We start from the raw sequence: 21,032 nt of genomic DNA on the forward strand, positions 1-21,032 counted from the left end.
TCTCTCTGTTTTTTTTTGTTGCTGTTGTTGCTGCTGCTGGTTGTTTGTTTTAAGAGATGAGGTCTCACTCTGTCACCCAGGTTGGAGTGCAGTGGTACAACCATAGCTCACTGCAGCCTCAAACTCCTGATTCTTGCATCTTAGCCTCCCAAGTGGCTATCACTACAAGCAAGTGCCACCACACCTGGCTAATTTAAAACTGTTTTTTTTTAAGAGATAGGGGTCTCATTATGTTGCCCAGGCTTGTCTTGAACTCCTGGCCTCAAATTATCCTCCCACCTTGGCCTGCCAAAGTGTTGTTCAAGTATGAGCCACAATGCCCAGCTGGAATAAACTCTTAACAGCATTATTTCTGGCCTCAAATGTCTCTCCTATCATTGCAGGAATTCTTTTGAACATTAGGGCAACTGACATATGTATTAAGCCTCTAGTACTCACTATTTCATATTTATCAGCAGAGTTTATTAGAAAGTAAATAAAGACAGGGAAGTTTTTCAAGCAAAACTTCCCTGTCTTGTATGGGATGCAAACTTCCCTTCAAGTTATGGGATACAAGACAGGAAGTTTTGAACCCAGAGCAATCTCCGCCTCCCGGGTTTAAGCAAACCTTCCTTTCCTTCCAAGGAAAACTTCCCTGTCTTGTATCCCATACATTGCAGGGAAGTTTGTATCCCATACAAGACAGAGAAGTTTTGCTTGGAAGGAAAGGCATTGCTTAGAGAGTGCAGATGTTGGGAGAAGGAACTAAAAGGACAACCAAGGGAAGATTGCCCCAAATACTTCCCTCACTTCACCACTGTCCCAGAGTTGATCTATTATATAAAGTGAGAGAGCCCCGATCCGTTCATGTTTCTATATAATTATCTCCCCTATTTATATGGTACACATAGATTCAACTTTCGGAAATAGTTCTTAAATACTCTTAGGCATGAGTAAGAAAGCTTTGGAAGTAGGCAGGATCTAAAAAAAATATGCGGGGCAAAAATAGAAAGCCTTTCCTTCTTGTTTAACTTCAAGATGTCTTACAAATTGATTTAGAAGCCTTTATTGCTGTGTGAGTCACACATTTGGCTTATAGCAGGTTTTGAAAACCGGATTCCATAAAAAGGGCCTAAGAGATTGTGAGAAAATTCCAGAGGGACTCTCACCCTGATGGTTCCTGAGTTCACTGCTGGGCCTGCCTGCCTCCTGATACCACCCAAGAAATTGAGAGAACTGCTAGGGCGTGGGAATCAGCAGCAGTAGGTATTATTCAGTACCCTCTTCCTCCAGGGGGTGGCATATGACTGGCACCCAAAGGGCTGTTTTTAGGTAAGACTCTCACAACTTATGTGGGTTGTTGAGAGTGGGAAGGATTTGAGAGATTCCAAACCTGTTATGCACAGGCAAAAGACAGGCACCCAGAGTGCTCACCTGACAATGAAGCTGGGCTTTTCTTTTCAGTTCCTTCCTGCTTCAATCCTATGCTGAAGAGGCCCCTTTGTCCTTCAGCAGTCAGTCCTCAGAACCTCAAGGAAGTACGGTTTTGGAGGGCTCTGCAGGCACAGGCCAGGCTTCCAGTAGTTTCACGGCTGTTCTTTCCATCCTAGCACCCTCCACAAAGTTCTCCAGGTCCACTGATTCAATCTGTTACCCACTTAGCAATTTTCTTCATTTCTGTCCCTAGACAGTTTCTCTCACACCTCCCCTATTGTTCAGTTTCTTCTATCTCGACATTTACATTTACACAGCAATCACATTTACATAAGATAGCTCTTGTCTACAGCTGAAAAAGGCATAACTCTAATACATATATAACAGAGAGAGCACCTATTCATCACCCACATTTACAGTGCCTTCTAACAGGATAGACTAGTCTAGGAATTGGTATATAGGGGAGACAGCCCTATAAAATGTATCACTAAAGGTAATCAATGAGTTCTGACTAATAGGGTGCTTCACATCTTGAGGTGAAAATATGCCAAAAATACGGGGAAAACATATTTACTCCTCAAAGTTTGCTGAATTTAATTTGAGATTTCATCGATTTCATTTAATACAAAGATCATATAATTAGGAAGTCTGTAGCAATTGAAAATACCAAGTCTAGTGTTCACTCATCAGGGCATTTTGGTAATATCTAGTAATGGCAGGAGATTCCCATTTAATTGAATTGGAAATACAATGTATATTAGCTTACAGAAACTTAATCAGTGTGATCAAATTAAAACGGGCCACTCAGACATACCATCCTGATTACCGCGCTTGCAAACATGCCACAATTATCAGAGATTTGTGGTGTTAATGATTTAAACTCAGGTTTCTTCTGGGGGATTCAGACTTGGATTTTTTTTTTTTACCTAGACAATTAGAAAACGCCATCCTTCATTTTGAAAAATGTTGCAACAGTATTATTGACATTAATTCTCAAAGAATGCAGAACAGTAAATATCATGTGCTGGTAATTTTTTTTTCTTTTAGCGGTCACTGCCTTCTCTTTTAGATGAGGATCATTAATCTCGAAGCTTTAGCTCCTGAGAGTGATAATGAAGTTTGGCAATGGTGAAGTGACCATTTTTAAAAGTATTAGGGGAAAACTCCACTTTTTTGCTTTCTGCAAAGCAGTTCTAGGTTTCACCAGAAGAGATTTGCTTATAGCCCTATTCAAAAAATGCTTTGACTGAACTGGCCTGCCGTCCTGGGTAGAACACTTCAGAATTAGTCCATTTCTTTTCAGTGTGTTCTTAATAGACCATTATAAACACTATCTTGGGAGATGTGAATTACTTCCCCCCACCCCTTCTTTTACAACTCATCTTCCTGGCCCACCATTTTAAAATGCAGCAGTATTAAACTACCTGGAAAGGATCTCGTGTCTCTAGCTCCATTATTCGTGTGGATAGTGGTGATGGGGTCTTGTATAGCAATTTGTTTGTACTTTAGTCAGCAAAGCCAGCCCTCTCATAAACAGCAGAGAAAACAGATTCAGAGACCCTAGGTGACTTTCTCAAGGTGTCAGAGTGGGTTAGGGTCAGGTCTGGGGACAGACATCCACAGTCATTTGACTCTCAGGGTTTTCTACATCCAGCTTAGTCAATTAAGACAAATTCCAAATCACTGGAATCTGCCTTAAAAGAAATGTACACTATTGAGTAAGCAACTCTGTTAATGAAAAGACGACTGTGTGTGCAAGAGGGAGGAAGATCAACAGGAGGAGGAGAATGTTGTGCTGAGACGGAGTAGGGAATCCAGCTTTCAACAGATTCTGCAGCACTTTTCTATGGCTGAAGCCAGGTCAAGATAGATGATTCTAACATCCATCAAAAGCACAATGAGGTCAGATTCATAGAAAAGAAGAGAATGGTAGTTACCGGGGTCTGGGCAAGGGGGCGGTGATGGTTTTCAGTTACACAAGATAAGTAAGTTCTGGGGATCTACTACACAGCATAGTGCCTATGGCTAACAATACTGGATTTTATACATAAAATTTGCTAAGAGGGTAGATTTTATGTTGAGTGTTCTTATCAAAAAACAAAACGATAATAATCATGGAGCAGGAAGAAACCTTTGGGGCATGATAGATACATTTATGTTCTTGATGGTGGTGATGATTTCACAGACGTATACTTATCTCCAAAACTCAATGAGATGCATACATTAAATATATGCAGCTTTTTATATACCCATCATACTTCGATAAACTGGTTTTTAAAAAGTATTCTCAGGTACAATTTCTCAGATACTAATTCAGAAAGGCAGGGACAAGCAGTAAGTTCAAATGGAAGCGCCTGGAGGGTAAGTGTACCCCAAAAGTGCTTCTAGCCCCTCTCTGTGACATCATGAGGTTCAGGGAAATGCAACATGTCCTATAGTTGGCTCAATACTAAAATCCTCAACAAAATGCTCTTTGTTTAAAATAAGCTCAGGGATCTTTAAAGTTCAAGGAGGAAGACTACTTATTTATCCATCTTTTTAAAAACACTTTCACATATTGAGTTACAGTACATGCACTTTCTTCACTTGCTATAAGATGGAACAAGAGAATAGGTGGGGTCTTTTCTGGCATGTGTTGTATACCTATTCTGTTTCCTACAGATACTTTGCAGATACCTTACTACAGTACTGCAGATACTTCACTCACATCAGCACGTACACTGAGAGCGCATGTTGTACTTTGGTAGCCTCTGTTGGAAAATTAGGTGCTTAAGAGCAGTATCTGTTTCAGCCCTGCTGTCTCCACCTCCTCCCCTCCTTCTTTCACATCCACCTCTCTATGCCCACCCTGCCCCAGCATCTGGTACTGTGCATATCATATTCTAAATGCACAATAAATATTTGCTCATTAAATTAATGAACAAATGAATGGCACATCTTAGTGTCTGGTTCAATGCCAAATAGATATTGTTCAGAGGAGGGAAAGATGCCCTCAGGCTGCATTAGGGAAGGCATGATGGAGTACGGGGCACATTAATTGTTTGAAATGTAAGTAATAATGATTCCATTTAATGAGCACCAGGATGTACCAAAAGATTTGCCTAAGTCATCTCACTGAATATTCAAGAAATTTCTAGCAGACAGGGGGGTCCAGTTATTGTCCCCATTTTACAAATGAGAAAACTGAGGCTCAAAGAGATTAAGTAGCTTGTCCAAGGGGCTAGAGCTGGGATACAAACACATATCTATTTTGAGAGAATGAGCTCTTTTCAATGAACTAGGATTTGGACATGGGTAGTTGAAGGACATAGGTCATTGAAGATAGGTGCAATGGTATGGAAAAGCAGACATTGTGTAGATAAGAAGAAGACCAGTATAACCAAGGGGATGAAGGCTGGGCCTGATGATAACACTATATTGTTGGTGCTGATAGGGTTGAATTTGTCAGTTAACATAATATCAGGAGACAGCTTAGAATTTATTTTTTAAGTGGTGTATAGGGTTATATAAAATAGCTATGATGAATAAATATGAGAAAAACCCATGGGCCTCCTAATGGCATTTGAATTAAAAAGGCAGACTTCAGCCTAACCATCTGCCTATTTTTCAGGAGAGGATGGCTTAAGCAACTAAAATAACCCTCTCCCCAAGCTAATGGCCCTTCTTCCCCTACAGGTTTCATTATAGCCTAGCACAGAGGCCAGTTTAAGGAAATGGACTGGAAATAGTGTGTGTTCATTTAGTCTTAAGAGCAGACGCCAGTTGGGGAGCATTACTCAAAACTTCTGGCATTTTTTTTTTCCTTGCAAGTGTTTCAGATTCAGCCTGGGTGTAGGCTGTAATCTTAGGGAACAATCACCTGTCACTCTGGTCTCTTTCATCTGTTCACAGCAATTTGGCCATATGAAGGGAAGCATTTCTTTTTTTCTTCTTCTGTATTTCTTTAAAAAGCTTGTGGAATTGAGAAAGGGGACTGTGAGACTGTCCAATAGCCAGAACTGCTTTGCCTGTCACTGGTGGATAAAGGCAGTTATCCGGTAAATACCCTGCTCCATGAGTATTCTCAGGCTGGGTCTGCACTGGTAGTCATCAGTTCATTCTTAGCAGTGGGGCTTTTCTATTGGTATTGATTTTTCAATAGCTTTTGGAGTATAAATGGTTTTCTGTTACATTAATGAATTACACAGCGGTGAATTCTGAGATTTTAGTGCACCCGTCACCCAAGCAGGGTCCATTGTAACCAATGTGCGGATTCTTATCCCTGGCCCCTGTCCCACTCTGCCCCATCTGAGTCTCTAAAGCCCATTATGTTTCTCTTTGCGCCTTTGCAAACTCATAGCTTAGCTCCCACATATCAGTGAGAACATAGTTTTTGGTTTTCCACCTCAGCAGCAGCAGGGCTTTAAAAATGAAATCTAGGCAGATTCCAATATGTAAAACAGATTAAAATGGAGTCACTGAGGAAGAGGTGGAGTGAGGGCCTGGAGCATCATCTATTTACTACTTCAGACTACCCCATCACTTTAACTCATGGCAGGCTTTCAGATTCTGCCTCACAACTCAAGGGCTGTATGGAACATAGACTGAAAACCACTGGTCTACACAGAGGAAGGACACGATAAGTGCATTGCAATGGCTCTGTGAGCCCAGGCTCAATGGCTTGGGTGGCTTCTTTATAACCCTTTTAGTCCTTTTTCATCTGATAGAAGCTGGAATTGGAATGAGGAATGGTCACTGGCAGGCAGAGATTCCCTACCAGAAGGCATTTGCAGGACAGTGAAGGGGAGAGGGACAATATGCTTTTTCCTTGGTATTCCTGTTGACTAAACGCAAATGCCTTGTCCATTGTAGGCATTCAGTAATGAATGGTCACACTGCCTCCCAAATTCCAAGAAAGCAGAAAAAACAAACAGCCATCCACAACGTAATGCACGTGTTTCCTCACCACCAAGTGGGGGAACAGAAGCCCAGATAATCTGGTAAGGAAACTCGTAGCTTCCAGACTTGAAGTGTTTTCGAGGACAAAGCTGGGTATGTCTAGTTAGCCCCTGGCGGCAAGTGAGAAATGAATAGTTGGTGAGGCACTAGGCATGTGGTTGGGAAAGGATATCATGATTTGTGGGAGAAAAGGGGCAACCTCCACAAACCTGGCACACAGATGGCAAGAAGACATTCTCAGGGAAAGGCACATGAGTCTGTCAACTTTACTTATATGGAGATGCACTTTTTACCCCCAGAGTTCCTGAATACCACTATGAAGTGTGTTCTTGTGATTATTTGTTTTTGTAAGGTCTTTGGAGACATTACATTGCTTGTTTTCATACCTTCCTGGTGATGCCAGGAATGATGAGAATGATTGCCTGCATCTCACAGAAGAAGGGGGAGCAGTACTAGGAGAGTAACTTGGGTGGGCAGTGGCAGCATCCTACTAGGTTGGTACAAAAGTGATTAAAAGTAATGGCAAACGCTGCAATTACTTTTGCACCAACCTAGTATTTTCTGACAAAGATCACAACCGAAGATTGTGCGCCGGTGCCTAGGGTGAAGGCACAAAATAGCTTGATCATCCTTGAAGTGTACATAGGCATGTACTGGGGAAGTGAAGATAAACATGCAGACGTTAGGTAGAGAACATCTTATTAAAGCCTGTGGAGCACAAATCTCCTCCCCAACCATGATGAGAAAGAAGGACACTCTTGAAGAGCCACTTAGAAGGAAGCCCAGTCTTCTTAATTCCATTAATTATGATCTTTGATGCCAAAAAAGCAAAACTGTTTAGACTCCAAAGCTGGGAGAATCATTACCCCAGCTCAGCTCCACAATCCAGTCATGCTGTGTCTGCTGAAGGCACCTGGACATCACCCCAAAGGGAACCTTCAAAATTTGGGTATGGGCGATGCCATCTAATCTACTGATGAGCTTTCCTTGAATCAATGTCATGGAATAGTTCTCAGGAGTAAATGAAATAGTGCATGCATTTAAAGCATTTCAGACAGGGCCTGGTGCATAGGAAGCACTCAATAAATGTTACTTCTTACTATTAAAAAATTCCAGGCCCTCACTATGTTTGGCAGTCTCTGGCATCTTTGTTGGAATTAAAGTTGGTAAGTTTCTCTACCTGACTATAAAGGTGTAAAATATTATTTTTTTGGTCAGATACTTAAAGTTATTTGACTCTAATATCAGAGAAGCCTGTGCTTGGGTTCTGAAGAGTGGGAAAAATACTTTAGGGTTTACAGTTAAAAGCGCCCTGGTTTGAATCATGGCTCTGCCACTTGCTATTTCCCTCAGCCTTAGTTTTACAATCTGTAAGATGTAGACATAATTCCTACCTTATAGGACCGTTTGCAAATTATAAACTACTTTCCAGCAAATTCTTTTTTAATTAGGATTTTAAGCTCAGCCAGAGTTGCCTCCCTTCTTCCTTATATCCCGCAATTCATGATGAGCTTTACAGACAGTGATGGCCAAACATATTATTAGGCCTGCCAGACGGCATGGGCCTAGCCAGTTGATCATTTTGATTAAATGATCCAGTCAATTCGAGAAAGCAGTTTTCTCAGTGTCCTCATCTCCTCCACTTAGTCCTACTCAGGTGACTCAAAACACTAGCTCCTGTGATTTCATGTAAATATATCCTTCAAGCAACATGATGTTCCTCTCAGAACATCTTCACCATCCACAATCTTTCCAGGGATGCTAGGCACCCATGCACTCCCTGATGATTTGTGCTTCAAATGCATGTGACATCTTAATTATCCTGTGCAAATGCTACTTTAAGCAAGCACTAACAGATGGTGGCCTGAATTTTATAGCATTGCCAGCATTTTCCAGGCAAAATTTATAGTTCAGTCATCAGTGAGCTGAGTCTAGCCTCATTTTTCCTTTTTTTTTGTGTAAACTTTAGCAAGCGACCATTCTGAAAACCCAAATCATCTTTTGTAATGGAGTAATAGCCATTGACCAATAATGTCGTTTTATTTCTGTCCTCCCCACTTCCCAATCTTAGGTTGCTTGCCCACAACATACATAGTAGTGAAAGTGTCAGAGCCAGGTGCTGGTGGTGGATTGCCAGGCAATATTGCCCTTATTCTCAAGCTGAAATACTAAAGAGAAGGTAATATTTCACGACTCCCCACAGCCCTTGCAGAAGCTCTTAGCTACATAATCCTATTACATCTAACTGAGGCCTCCAGCAGCAGGACCGGCTTTCTAATCTTTGTGAATCAAAGCCTAGTCTAATATAGTCCCTAAGCACATAGGATGTCTCTAGAAGGGGTAGATGAACTTAGCCTCGTAAGACAAGTTCAGATGTGATCTGAGTATTGGCCCCATCTCCTACTAACTATGTGACCTTGAACAAGCCAATGTCTTCTGAGATTCCTCCTCAATAGAAAGGGCTAATAACCCTTACTTTATAGGCCTATCATAATAATTAAACAAGATAATGTGTAAAGCACATTGCACAGTGTTGGACCCACAGAAAGTGCTCAATAAATTATAACTCATAAAGGTATTATTATATTTTTGCTGTATGTGAAGAACTATTCCGATTTCTTTACATGCCTTAACCAATTTAAATAAATCATATCCTTCCTCAAATGTCACCTTTAGTGATGTTACCCTCAACTACATTAAATTGTCAAGTTTCTTGCTTCCACCATTCCTTATACCTCTCCCTTGATTTTTCTAATTATGACTTATTCCCTTTTAAAATAATACATATCTTACTTGTTTAATGACTATATCCCTCCATTATAATGGGCATAAGGACAGGGAATTTTGTCTGTTTTGTTATATGTTGTATCCACAGAGCCTAGAGTAGCATCTTGTACCTACTGTGCACTCAGTAAAATTTTTGAATGAATAAAGAATTTAATCCTCAAGAGAACCTTATGAAGCAGGAACTACTAATAGCTTCTTATGAATGAAGAAATTGAAGCAAAGGGGGATCAGGTAACCTGTCCAGGGCAATGCTTGGCTTTTAAAGTTGTAATTAGGCTCCAGCATTTGCTGTCTTAATCATTATACTATACTACCTCTTTCAAAGAACTTAGGGAGGGAGGGAGAAAGAGAGAGGGAGAGAGAGGGGGAGAAAGAGAGAGGGAGAGAGAGAGGGAGAGAGAGAGGGAGAGGGAGAGGGAGAGGAGAGGGAGAGAGAGAGGGAGAGAGAGAGGAAATATGAGAAAGTCAGAGAGGGAGGGAGGGAAGAAATATGAATGAAAGAATGGGAATAATGAGAAGAGTGTATGTGATTCTACGAACTTCAGGGCTTACTTTTCTTGCTTTTCACATTTTCTCCTCCTCCTACCCCTTCTTCCCATGAGTAGGATCTACTTTTCTCTGATGAAATATACCTGGGCACAACTATGGGAATCTAGCTTTGGACATGCAATAAAGGCAGGGATCAACCATTTGTTCCCAAAACAGCATCTTCAGAGAATAATTCCATTGTTGAACTGTCTCTCCATTGTCCTATGTGTCTATTTCCAAACTTAAATGGGTGGAAATCATTTACACATCAAAAAATTCATAGCTATTTGTATCAGTCACTTCTCACATTGCCATAAAGAACTGCCAAGGACTGAGTAATTGAGAAAGGAAAGAGGTTTAATTGACTCACAATCATGGAGGAAGGTGAAGGGGAAGCAAGGCACTTTCTTCACGAGGTGGCAAGAGGGAGAAGTGCTGAGCAAAGAGGAAAACGCCCCTTATAAAACCATCAGTTATTGTGAGAACTCACTATCACAAGAACAGCATGGGGGAAACTGCCCCATGATTCAATTACTTCCACCTTGTCTCTCCCTTGACACGTGGGGATTATGGGGATTACAATTCAAGATGAGATTTGGGTGGGGACACAGAGCCTAACCGTATCACTATTCAACATTGAATGAATGTACTAAAGAGCAATGCTAGGCTTTTAAAGCTGTAATGAGATGTCAGTAAATAAATAAATCTGTCTTTATTCACAGATAACATGTTCATCTATGTTGAATATCCAGTGAATATCTGATGGAATCTATCAAACAAAAAGCTCCTGAAACAAATGACTGAGCTTAGTAAGTTTTGCAGAATATAAGGTTAATCTATAAAAATCAATTATACTTCTGTTATGTCTCAGAAATAATCAGAAATCAAAATAAACAAAACAGTACTATTTACCATAGCATCAAAAATATAAAATACTTGGGAATGTATCTGACACAAAATAAGAAAAGTTTGTGCCCTGAAAACTATAAAACACTGATGAGTGAAATTAAAGAAAATCCAAATAAATGGATAGATACAGTGAGTTCATGGTGACTCAATATTGTTAAGACGTCAATTTTCCCCAAATTTAGTATAAAGATTCGAGACAATTCTTGCCAAAATCCCAGCAGGCTATTTTTTTTCTTTTTCTTTTTGCAGAAATTTTTAGACTGATTCTAAAATTCATATGGATGTGGAAAGGATGTACAATAACCAAAACAAGTTATAAAGGAAGAATGGTCAGGTGCAGTGGCTCACGCTTGTAATCGCATCACTTTAGGATCCCAAGGTGGGGGGATCATTTGAGCCCAGGGGTTTGAGACCAGCCTGGGCAACACAGATCCCATCTCTACAAAAAAATTAGCCAGACATGGTGGCACATGCCTTTGGTACTGGTTACTTGGGAGGTTCAAGCGGGCTGTGATTGCACCACTGCACTCCAGCTTGGGTTACAGTCTTATCTCAAAAAAAAAAAAAAAAAAAAAAAAAAAAAAAAAAAAGGAAGAAAGAAAGAAAAAGAGAATGAAGTTGGAAAGCTCACAGCATCTAATTTTAATACTAGTATAAAGCTATAGTAATCAAGACAGTGTGGTATTGGCATAAGGATAAACGTATTGATCAGTGGAATAGCACCAAGTCCAGATACAGACCCAAATACATATGGACAAATGATCTTCAAGAAAGGTGCCAAGGTAGTTCAGAAAAAGCTCAGTTGAAAGCTAAACAAAATTGAGGTGGAAGAATTCATGGATCAAAGAACAAACAGCAAACAGATGAGGAAAGGAAGGAGGGAAAGAGAAGTGGGGGACAGAGAGAGATTTACTTATTACTTGGAAAAAAATAGAGAAATCCTGTCTAACATCACTCTTCCTTGCATTCTTAGGCTTTCCTAAGAGGGAGAGAGAGGAGGGAAATACCAGATAGTGCCTGGGAACTGGACAGAACCCTGAGCTCTGCTCCAGCAACGTAAGTGAGAATTCTCAACCACGTATGCCACAGAGGTAGAAAAAGAGTGACTGAGGATCCCTGTTCTAGAGAGCAGCAGCACATTGCCTCTGTGGTTTCTGTATGGCAGGTAAGGGGAGAAAAAAATGATTCCTGCTTTTCAAGGCTCAATTAACAGAACACTCTTCTTAACTAAGCTGTAGAAGCGTGACCAGCATAGACAGTCACAGTGTGAGGTGGGGGAGGGGGATTTCTTATGCCACTAAGTGTACTGTATGTCCTAACCATCACAGAGATGCATGTGAACTTGCTAAGAAATGTGTCCATGGCTGGACTCTTTCTTCCTGGATCTGTTACTCATTGCTTCTAGCCTCTCATCTGTGGGCACTGTTATGTTATGTTGTTATTATGGTGCTGAGGCTACTGCTTCCACGTTTCAGGAGCTGGCAAAATCAGATAACCAGGAAAACTGAGCCAACCAGAGCTCATCAGAATCATACTGGCCAGGTCACATTGTCCCCCGCTGCAATATGTTGGCAGCTGAAACAAGCATAATCACTAGTTGACATTTATTGAGTGCTTATCATGTGCCAGGCACTATTAGAGCCTTACTTAATTTATGACATTTCATCCTCGCCGACAGCCCAATGAGATAGGTACAAAGTTAATGAGTAATAGAGCCAAGACTCAAATCCAGGTCTATTTTATTCCAAAGCCGATGTTCTTTCAAACAAACACAAGGCTGCCTAATTTATTTAAAGATGTCTTTGAACAGCCCTTTGCTGCAGCTGATTAGCACTAGGTTAAATATCAAAGTATGTCCAGCCCGTGTTATTTATCCTGTTATTGAAAGTCTTTTTCAAATAGCTTAGGCTACTTTCCTCCTTATTAATAAATGCACTTTCTGGGATATGCTGAAAATTTTTTTGCGATCAAAGGTGTCACACTATCCTGGATGGGGGACTATTGAAGGGAAAGGTAGTAAGGCTACAAATGAATTCACCCTTGAGCGCATTCCACTAAAAGCCACCTTTAGGAATACATTCTGATACCAGTTCATGCTTTCATCATTTGCCTTTTTCTACAAAGGTGCAATTGCAAAAAAACAGAAACAAAAAACACACACAGAGAGAAAATAAGCAGTAATATAAATGCTTTGATTTGTCACAAGCTTTTGTGATATGAGACTTGGTCTAATAGCTAAACTAAGGAACTGTTGACATTATCACATAAAACTACAGCGATTACTGGAAAAATCAGATACACGGCTGTTGGATTGCTATGTTCACAGCATACAACCATTTTGAAGAGAAAGAACACTCACACACACACATTTTCATACACACACTGGGCAAAATTAGGGGGGTTAGCAACAGTCACAACCTATTGTCTTAGAAAAAATACGTGGCTCTCAATTAGAGGAAAAAACATAATCACAATATAATATGCAGAACTCTGGTTCCAGCAATGAACACGGAAAGAGCTGAAGCCAAACACGAAACCGCACCATGCTGAGTCCAAACAGAGCAAGCAAGACTTCACTTATCATCTTTCTTTTTTCTTTTTTTTTTTTGACAGAGTCTTGCTCTGTCACCCAGGCTGGAGTGCAGTGACGTGATCTCGGCTCACTGCAAACTCCACCTACTGGGTTCAAGAGATTCTCTTGCCTCAGCCTCCTGAGTTGCTGCATCTACAGGCATATCCCAGTGTCCCACAATGCCCGGCTAATTTTCTGCATTTTTAGTAGAGATGGGGTTTCATCCTATTAGCCAGGATGGTCTCGAACTCCTGACCTCATGATCTGCCTGCCTTGGCATCCCAAAGTGCTGGGATCACAGGCATGAGCCACTGCGCCTAGCCTTCACTTTATCTTTCTAAAGCAGAAAAGTTTTTCATTTGGCTCCTGCCAGCCAAAAGCAAAGGGGTGCCAGTATGTTTAGTTTGTTTTTGAAGCCATGTGCTCTTGACTACGCTCATCTATATACTGCTGAATAGATAAACAGGTTTGTTCGCTATGAGATACTTCTGCCAAAGGCAGGTCAGTCTTCCTGTGGCATCTGCTATCGGAGGCAGCCCCAAGTAGATTTGTGGAGTGAGCAGGTTTTGACTTGATCATTTCATATTCCCCTTCTGTACAGCTTTTCTCCCCATTTTAATATCCTTCCTTCCCCTAGTTCAATTCATTTAAGCTATCACTTATAGTGCTTAACTCAACACTTACAGTATCATGTGCCAGGCACTGTGCTTGGTTGCTCTGCCCTAACTCCATAATATTTATGACCATCACTAGTACTTGAAAACTGGACTTGGTTCTTGTTATTCCCTAGCCTGAGCCTATGTGAAAATCATCTCAGACTGAGAGGAGTGATCGGGTTCCATCATTATCTCAACTTTGGGCAATTTAATTTTTAAACGGATGCCTCAGAATGTCATACATAGATAGAGATGTATGTATGTCTATCTGTCTGTCTATCTACCTGTCCATCTAATCTAATCTTTATCTCCTCAGCTTTGTTTGCCTGACTTGAGGGAGAATAGCTGTAGTGATCTATGAGTTCTCTATTGCTTCATTGATGGAGTATATTAGAGGCTTGAGATGGCTCAACAATACTGTTGAGGAAAGGTAGCTGTCCAAATAACACCAGAATGGTATTATTTCAGAGGAAACAAGCATTTGGGAAGTGCATGCTTTTTCGTTTCATCACTGCTACTGTTACAATTTTTTAAAAGCGGAATGATTCTAATTTTTCCGGAAAGTCAACATTTTTACAGTAGCTGGCAGAGCCCACACAAGAAGATGGAAGAGCACCCAGCTGGACATACTGAGATCTGGCTCCTGGCCTCCCTTGGTGTGATCACCTGAAGTATCTTGCTCTCTGGGAGAAGAATTGTAGTGTACATTGCAGTGGAAAGATCATGGACCAAGCATCAGAAGACAGGAGTCTAGGCTGCCCTTTGCTAGTAGCTAAGTGTGTGCCTCACGAAAAGTGACTTGCCCTTCTTAAGTCTTAGTGTGTTTATGTATTCAGCAAAATAATTGGTCTCATGTAAAGTATGAAAATGTTCTGACACCAAATGAACATTATAAAGGCTCTTGGTGGCTACTACACATGCTCAGCTTTGACAGTTTAAGTGCTTTCTGGGGATAATCCAATGGGTCAGCAAATGGATTGATTGTGGTCTGCTGTGTTGGCCAGAATAAGAGGTTCACATTACCAAAGGGAACCATATGTGAGTCTAAATGCATGGCCTGGCCTGATTGGTCATTGGTCAACTTCTGTAAAACCTATGCTTCCTGATCTCAGTGATACAGATCTGCACTGATTTTTTTTTTCCTGTCTTGTCAATTTGGCTCACTGTCAGCATAGAAGAAACTACTTGCACCTTCCTGAAAGTCATTTCCAGGGTAGTCTGGCTCTGCTGCTCAGACATATCCCATTCCATCTGTTCTTCCCTGAAACAGAGGGCTGGCTACCCAGCTTCACATCCAGGCAATGAAATAGGGCAAGCAGAACTGATGCAACATTCAAGCTGTAGGTTTCCTAAGCGATTCAGCATGCTACACTGAATCTCAGTAGGCTCAAAATGTACCGAAATTCGGGAAAAGGTGGAATGAGACATTCCATTTTAGCTCTGACCTAATCCACAACTCCAATGTGTTCTGACCAAGATATAGAGGATTCTGCCCTGCCCCGCTGGAGTGACCGGCTTGCATTTTCTTCCTCTGACCTAGCCTTGCTACCTGAAGGGTAAATGAATAAAATTAAAGAGCTCAAGGACCGCTTCTCAGGAGCCTTTATTGATATCCCCATATGACCTATTTCCCACCCCAACACTGACATCAGCTAGGGATTGTAGCACTTAAATACCACGTTGTCATTCTCTGTCATTCCTACTAAGACTGTGAGCTGCTTGAGGGTACCTACAGTATTTTATATTTATCTATATGGCCCCAGAGTCCAGTGATATGGCACAAAGTAGATGCTTGATATATTTTAGTTACTACTACTATTATTATTGGTACCAAAGAAGAATTTTTACCAAAATTGCTCATTTGGAGACCTCAAGTAGGCATATCATTATCCTCTTGGATCCTCAATTCCTCGTGTGTATAAAAGAAATGATAGTGCCTGTTTTATGACCTTCTTGTAGGCAGGGATTACGAGAAAAAAAAGTACCAAGTGCTTGGGACACAGGTTGGCCTATAACACTCAGTCAACACATATTCCTTATTTTTAGCCACGATGCATATTTCGGGCAGCTTGATTTTTGCATTTTTGTTTTCTTCAAATAAAAAAAGGAGACTGAATTTCTTTTCAGAGAAGAAAAGAACCCTCCTTCTATCTCCCAGCCAGTGTCTGGCATCAAAACAACATAGGGAAATTCTTAAAAATTGCTCTGTATCCTATTGTTATTAGGTCAAATAACATCAGAACATGGCATCCTCTGTGCTGGCTGTTGTGAAAATGCACCTGGGGAAAAAGCCTTGGGGTGAAGACATCTACCTATCTCCCACCTCACCATGACACACACCAAAGCTAAGGAAATGCACAGACGGTGCAGAAGGAACTGGAAATCACAAATCTCTCTGAACTAGAACACACTAAACATCCATAGGCACTGTTCTATGAAGTGTGAAAAACACTCCTCATGGTTTCACCATATGCACAGAAGACTAGTACTGCTCCTGTTGACAATGATATCCCAAGAAGGAGAAAATGTGCAGTGATGGAAAAAAAGAAAAATCTCCTGAAAACTGCTGGGAGAGGACTAAGATGAGGAGCACAGTGCAAGAAACCCTGGCACGCATATTTAGGAAGAGGATGTCGGAGCACTTGTAACTTTTCACTAGTAACCAACAAAACAATGAAGAATTCAGAACTAACTCCATCTATGAGTCACTATGCATGACAAATAAAAGACTCCTAGCTCAAAATCTGCAAAGAGGAAGACCCTTCACCATGGCAGAAGCGTGGGATGCAGCCAAGCATGGCAAGTGAGATATAGATCATTTTTATCTACTTAAGAATGTATTTATTCAGGCCCCCCACTGTTGAAAACCTGGGTATGGTATTAGGTATGCATTCTCTATGTCGTCTCAACTCAGATTCTACCATTTTCTCCTTTTGTAGCTCACAGAGAAATTCTTCACTCAAAAAGTAAAAGAGTGAACTCCTGCAAAGCCAAAAGAAACAAGGCCCCTTTGGAAAGGCAACAGCAAATCACAAACACCCGTAATTATACATCAGGGTCTAATAAATGGAGACTGTGCCCTGCAGCTGTCAGTATGATAGGTAGGTACGGCATGCCCAGGTAGGGTCTGCCATTGTGGCAAGCATGGAGTTACAAAGAAGTTCTCCAATGCCATCCTGTTAACTGAGAGTACGTGTGAACAATGAATCAGGACTAATTTGAAAACATTCAGCTGCTCGCGAATGCGTGCATCAATTCCCTTCCTTCATAATTTATATAGCATTTTGATTGTGGTGCTCAGCAATAAATAACTGAAATAAGTTCCAACTGCTTGGAGATTTAGTTTTATGTCTTTAACACCATTTTTTATATTCTGCAAGATAGCCTGCATTCAACTTTATATGCAAACCTGAAATGGTATTCAGAGGAAAAGATGGGAAAAAAGGCAGCCAATAGATCTTTCACTTTGGGAATTGAATATAAGATCATATTCAAAGTGCAGCATTTATGGTCCAATGCTGAATACATAAAATACATGACCATTACAAATTCACCCTTCATTGCAAAGCCGTGCTCTTGTACTGACATATCTTATTGCTAGATTAGAGCTTTTAACATGATGAAGGCATCTTCTCCTAGATGCAGGCTGCATGCTCTTTCTGGGCTGTGTTTCTGCCTGTCACAATGCTCAACACCCTGGAGACAGAGCTTAAGAGAACTCGAGTCATTCACCACAGCACTGAAGCAACTTCCAAGGGGAAGTGTCTAATTGGAGGTATGTCATCTGAGCAGGATCACACTGCCTGAGCTTGCCACACTTAGTTGAAGCCAAAGGGAAAGAGATCGGCCCATGTTGTCTTCTGGAATAAGCCCAAAAAGGTCAATCTAATATTGCAAATATTCAGCCCATCCAAGTTTTGATAATACCAAAAAGAGAGCTTCACGTAGGATCTGGTGCATGTTAGTTATTAGGAAAAGAATATACGTATCATATAAATCAGTGGTATGGTTAAAACAGAAATGTACTTAAACCAGGAAATGTATGGGAAGGCTTACCAGAGTCTTCTAACTCAAGCCTAAACCTCAGCGTATGGATCAAAACAGATTTTCATGGACTTCGTAAGTCATAAATCAGTGCTGCTGCTGCTGCTGCTTTCTTTAATTTTTGAAACTAGTAGTCAAACTCTTACATTGCCCTTATGGATTTATGTCCTTGCCCTTCACAGTCAGCCCTAAACTATCTTTCCAGAGCCATCACCTGACTTTTCCATCCCTCTCCTCCCTCTTCCCTAGTTGTTCATGCACCGAATATTACTGACACATGCCTTGCTCATTTCAGTTCCCCAGTGATGAGCCCAGTGTGAGGCACACAGAAGACACTCCACAAATCTTTGTTGAATGAATATGAATGGATGACAAAAGGAGGACAGCACTTGACTTTTTGACGGCTATGTCAGATGTACAGGAGCACTTTTTCACTTACTTCCCACTCTTAGATGTGTTCCGGGCCTTTGTGGATGATGGAGAGTTGGCGCCTGCGTTAGTGTTTGGAGAACCCCGTTTATCCTTACTATACCCACAGAAAGAATAGAAAACATATACACAACAAGGACCACATAGACAAAAAGCAATTAGTCACTTCATTTAAAGACTTTCAAGGCCAGCCTGCATATCTCTCTCCTCTCTCAATCTCTCTCTCTCTCTCTCTCTCTCTCTCTCTCTCTCTCTCTCTCTCTCTCTCTCTCCTGTCAAAATAAAATATGACCTTATCCAGTTGTGCCCTTTAAAGATAGAGTGGGAACCACTGGTCAAGTTCAAAGAAAGCTACCCTTTTGGCGTTAAAAGCTTGAGCTCATGGATTCCATTAATGATAGCACCAGAGCCCAGGTCCCAAGGGAGCCTCTAGTTTAAAAAAAAAGTATAAAAATAACAAGTCTTTAAAATATAATCCTTTCTTTCCAGGCACTGAATTCTCTTCATTACACATTCAGTTCTGAAGCTGCTGACTTTCAGTGAAGTATGTGGATGCAAAATGACTTCTAAGAGTCTTTGAGAGATATTATCATATGAATTAATAATTTTCACTCATAATGTTACATGGGAAGTCCATGAATTCAGATATTCTTTCAGGAGAAGCACCACCTGCTTCATGAGTAATTGAATTTAAATCTCCACCTTCAATAACTCCACAGCTTATGTCAAACCTTGGAAACAATTACGAAATAAATCACAAGGAAGGTCTGCTTAATCTCATCAGGTTAATAAATGCAGACGAATTAATCATCTAAAGGTAAACAAAAAGGAATAATTGATTGGGGTCTTCTTGATTATTCTATTTCCTTTATCAAACTATTTTACCATTATCTTCAGTTCAGCTGCTCTGCCTCGGAATTATTCCTTTACTTCATCTTCAGATTTCCATGGAAACCAATTCAAGGCCTTTCTATCCCCCTGATGATGTGTGGAATTATTTATCCTGATTTCATCAGGAAGATTTTTTTTGTTAGTAAGTTCTACGTCAGCATAACCTTTTATAAAAAGTGAAGGTAAGAAAGAAAAATATGTATCTTGGCTTTTAATGTGGCAAAGAATATTGTCTCAGAAAATGTCAAACCGCTTTTCAGATATTTATGAACCTTTTAAGTACCTCCAAAAGAGGTGTCTGCAAGTAGCTGTATTTATATGTGGAGCGGGCTGGGAGTCACAAAATATATTCTGCCATGCACCCATCAGCTTCAAATGACTTCATGGATGTGATTGGAGCAAGAGATAATCATGGGTTCCTGGTGATTGCAAAAGTAATAAAGATGTGTGGGGGCATGGGAAAAGGCTGATCAGGAAAAGTTGGAGAGACAGCAACTGTCCAAGCACTTAAAAGTCAGCATCTAGGCTGGGCGCAGTGGCTCAAGCCTGTAATCCCAGAACTTTGTGAGGCCGAGACAGCAGATCACAAGGTCAGGAGTTTGAGACCAGCCTGGCCAACATACTGAAACCCTGTCTCTAGTAAAAATGCAAAAAATTAGCCAGGCGTGGTGATGGGCACCTGTAATCCCAGCTACTTGGGAAGCTGAGGCAGGAGAATTGCTTGAATCCAGGAGGTGGAGGTTGCAGTGAGCTGAGATTGTGCCATTGCACTCCAGCCTGGGCAACAGTGCGAGGCTTTGTCTCAAAAAAAAAAAAAGAGTCAGTGTCTAAGGAGTACAAATAGCAGCTTTTGGAAGTGGGAGATACCCATGTGAGCTCTGGCTCTGCTGCTTGTGTGGTGGCTCTGGAGAGAATGGACACACATTCCGTCTCAGAGGAGGGTCAGAAGCCCACTGGATTCCTGCACAGTGCAGTTACCATTACCCTGTACCACTCACAGATTCACCAGAATGTGGCCCCATTCTGAGTGGGGACTGAAGAACTCACTTGGTGCTACCTTTATCCATCCATGATGACTTCCTGGCAATGGATTCCCTTAGCTGCCTGAGGCCAGGCACCATCCTGGGTATCCTCCTCACAAATTCAAAATTGTTTCTTCCAGAAGTTTGGCATAGCCTGATGTAAAGACACAAGATGCTAATATGCTCTGTGTCATAAAAGGAGGTGTCGACTTCCTCACTCTTGCACCCTGGTCACTGGCCACTGAGCCTTCCTCCTCCTAGCCCCTCACTCAAGCAGTAGGCAGTGGGAAACTTGGCTGGAAGCATTCAGAAACAAGGGACGTTTTTGACGTGCCTCATGCACAACACAGGGCTCAGAGTAGGCGATCATTTAAATCATCACTAAGTCGCTAAGTGCTGAGTCACTAAGCTCATTCATTTGAGCTTTGTTGATAAAAAACAGCCCCTTTGTTGATAAAAACATCTATCCCCACTGCTAAATTTCCATGTCGGTGCCTGGGGCACTAGGGTCCTCTATAATCTACATTATAATTGACCCTGCTTAAGTTCTCAATGCAGGACACAGTAGCATGTCAGGGAAAGCTATCACCTGGCAGCCGCAGCCTTATTATTGTCAACTGCTACTCTAGCAGGAAGGTGGTCCTAAAGCATTAATCCTTTGAAAGACAGGAATAAGGACCCCTCTGACCTACTGCCAAATCCCCAAGTGCAGATCTTGGGGAAACAAAAACAAAAACAAAAACATTCTCAGCAATAAATCACACAGTGAAGGCATGGCAACAAGACTGGAGGTAAAATTAATCGACTCACTGGAAATGTTTGTTCCATGCAAATAACAGATCC

General features: G+C 41.1%; 1 protein-coding gene across 6 annotated transcripts in view; it reads right to left on the reverse strand.

The window, feature by feature from the left end:
- HS6ST2 (heparan sulfate 6-O-sulfotransferase 2) overlaps positions 1-21,032 on the reverse strand; it is a 320,588-nt gene that overhangs the window by 28,027 nt on the left and 271,529 nt on the right. For 4 of the 6 annotated variants that reach the window (XM_035289075.3, XM_002763275.6, XM_035289077.3 and 1 more), the window contains one exon: positions 18,287-18,373. The exons of the other annotated variants lie outside the window; for them this stretch is intronic. In XM_035289075.3, coding sequence (XP_035144966.3) covers positions 18,287-18,373 — 87 coding nt within the window. The remainder of the gene's footprint in view (positions 1-18,286; positions 18,374-21,032) is intronic. 6 annotated transcript variants of the gene reach the window in all.

The sequence above is a fragment of the Callithrix jacchus genome, chromosome X (genome assembly GCF_049354715.1).
Source record: "Callithrix jacchus isolate 240 chromosome X, calJac240_pri, whole genome shotgun sequence".
NCBI lineage: Eukaryota > Metazoa > Chordata > Mammalia > Primates > Cebidae > Callithrix > Callithrix jacchus.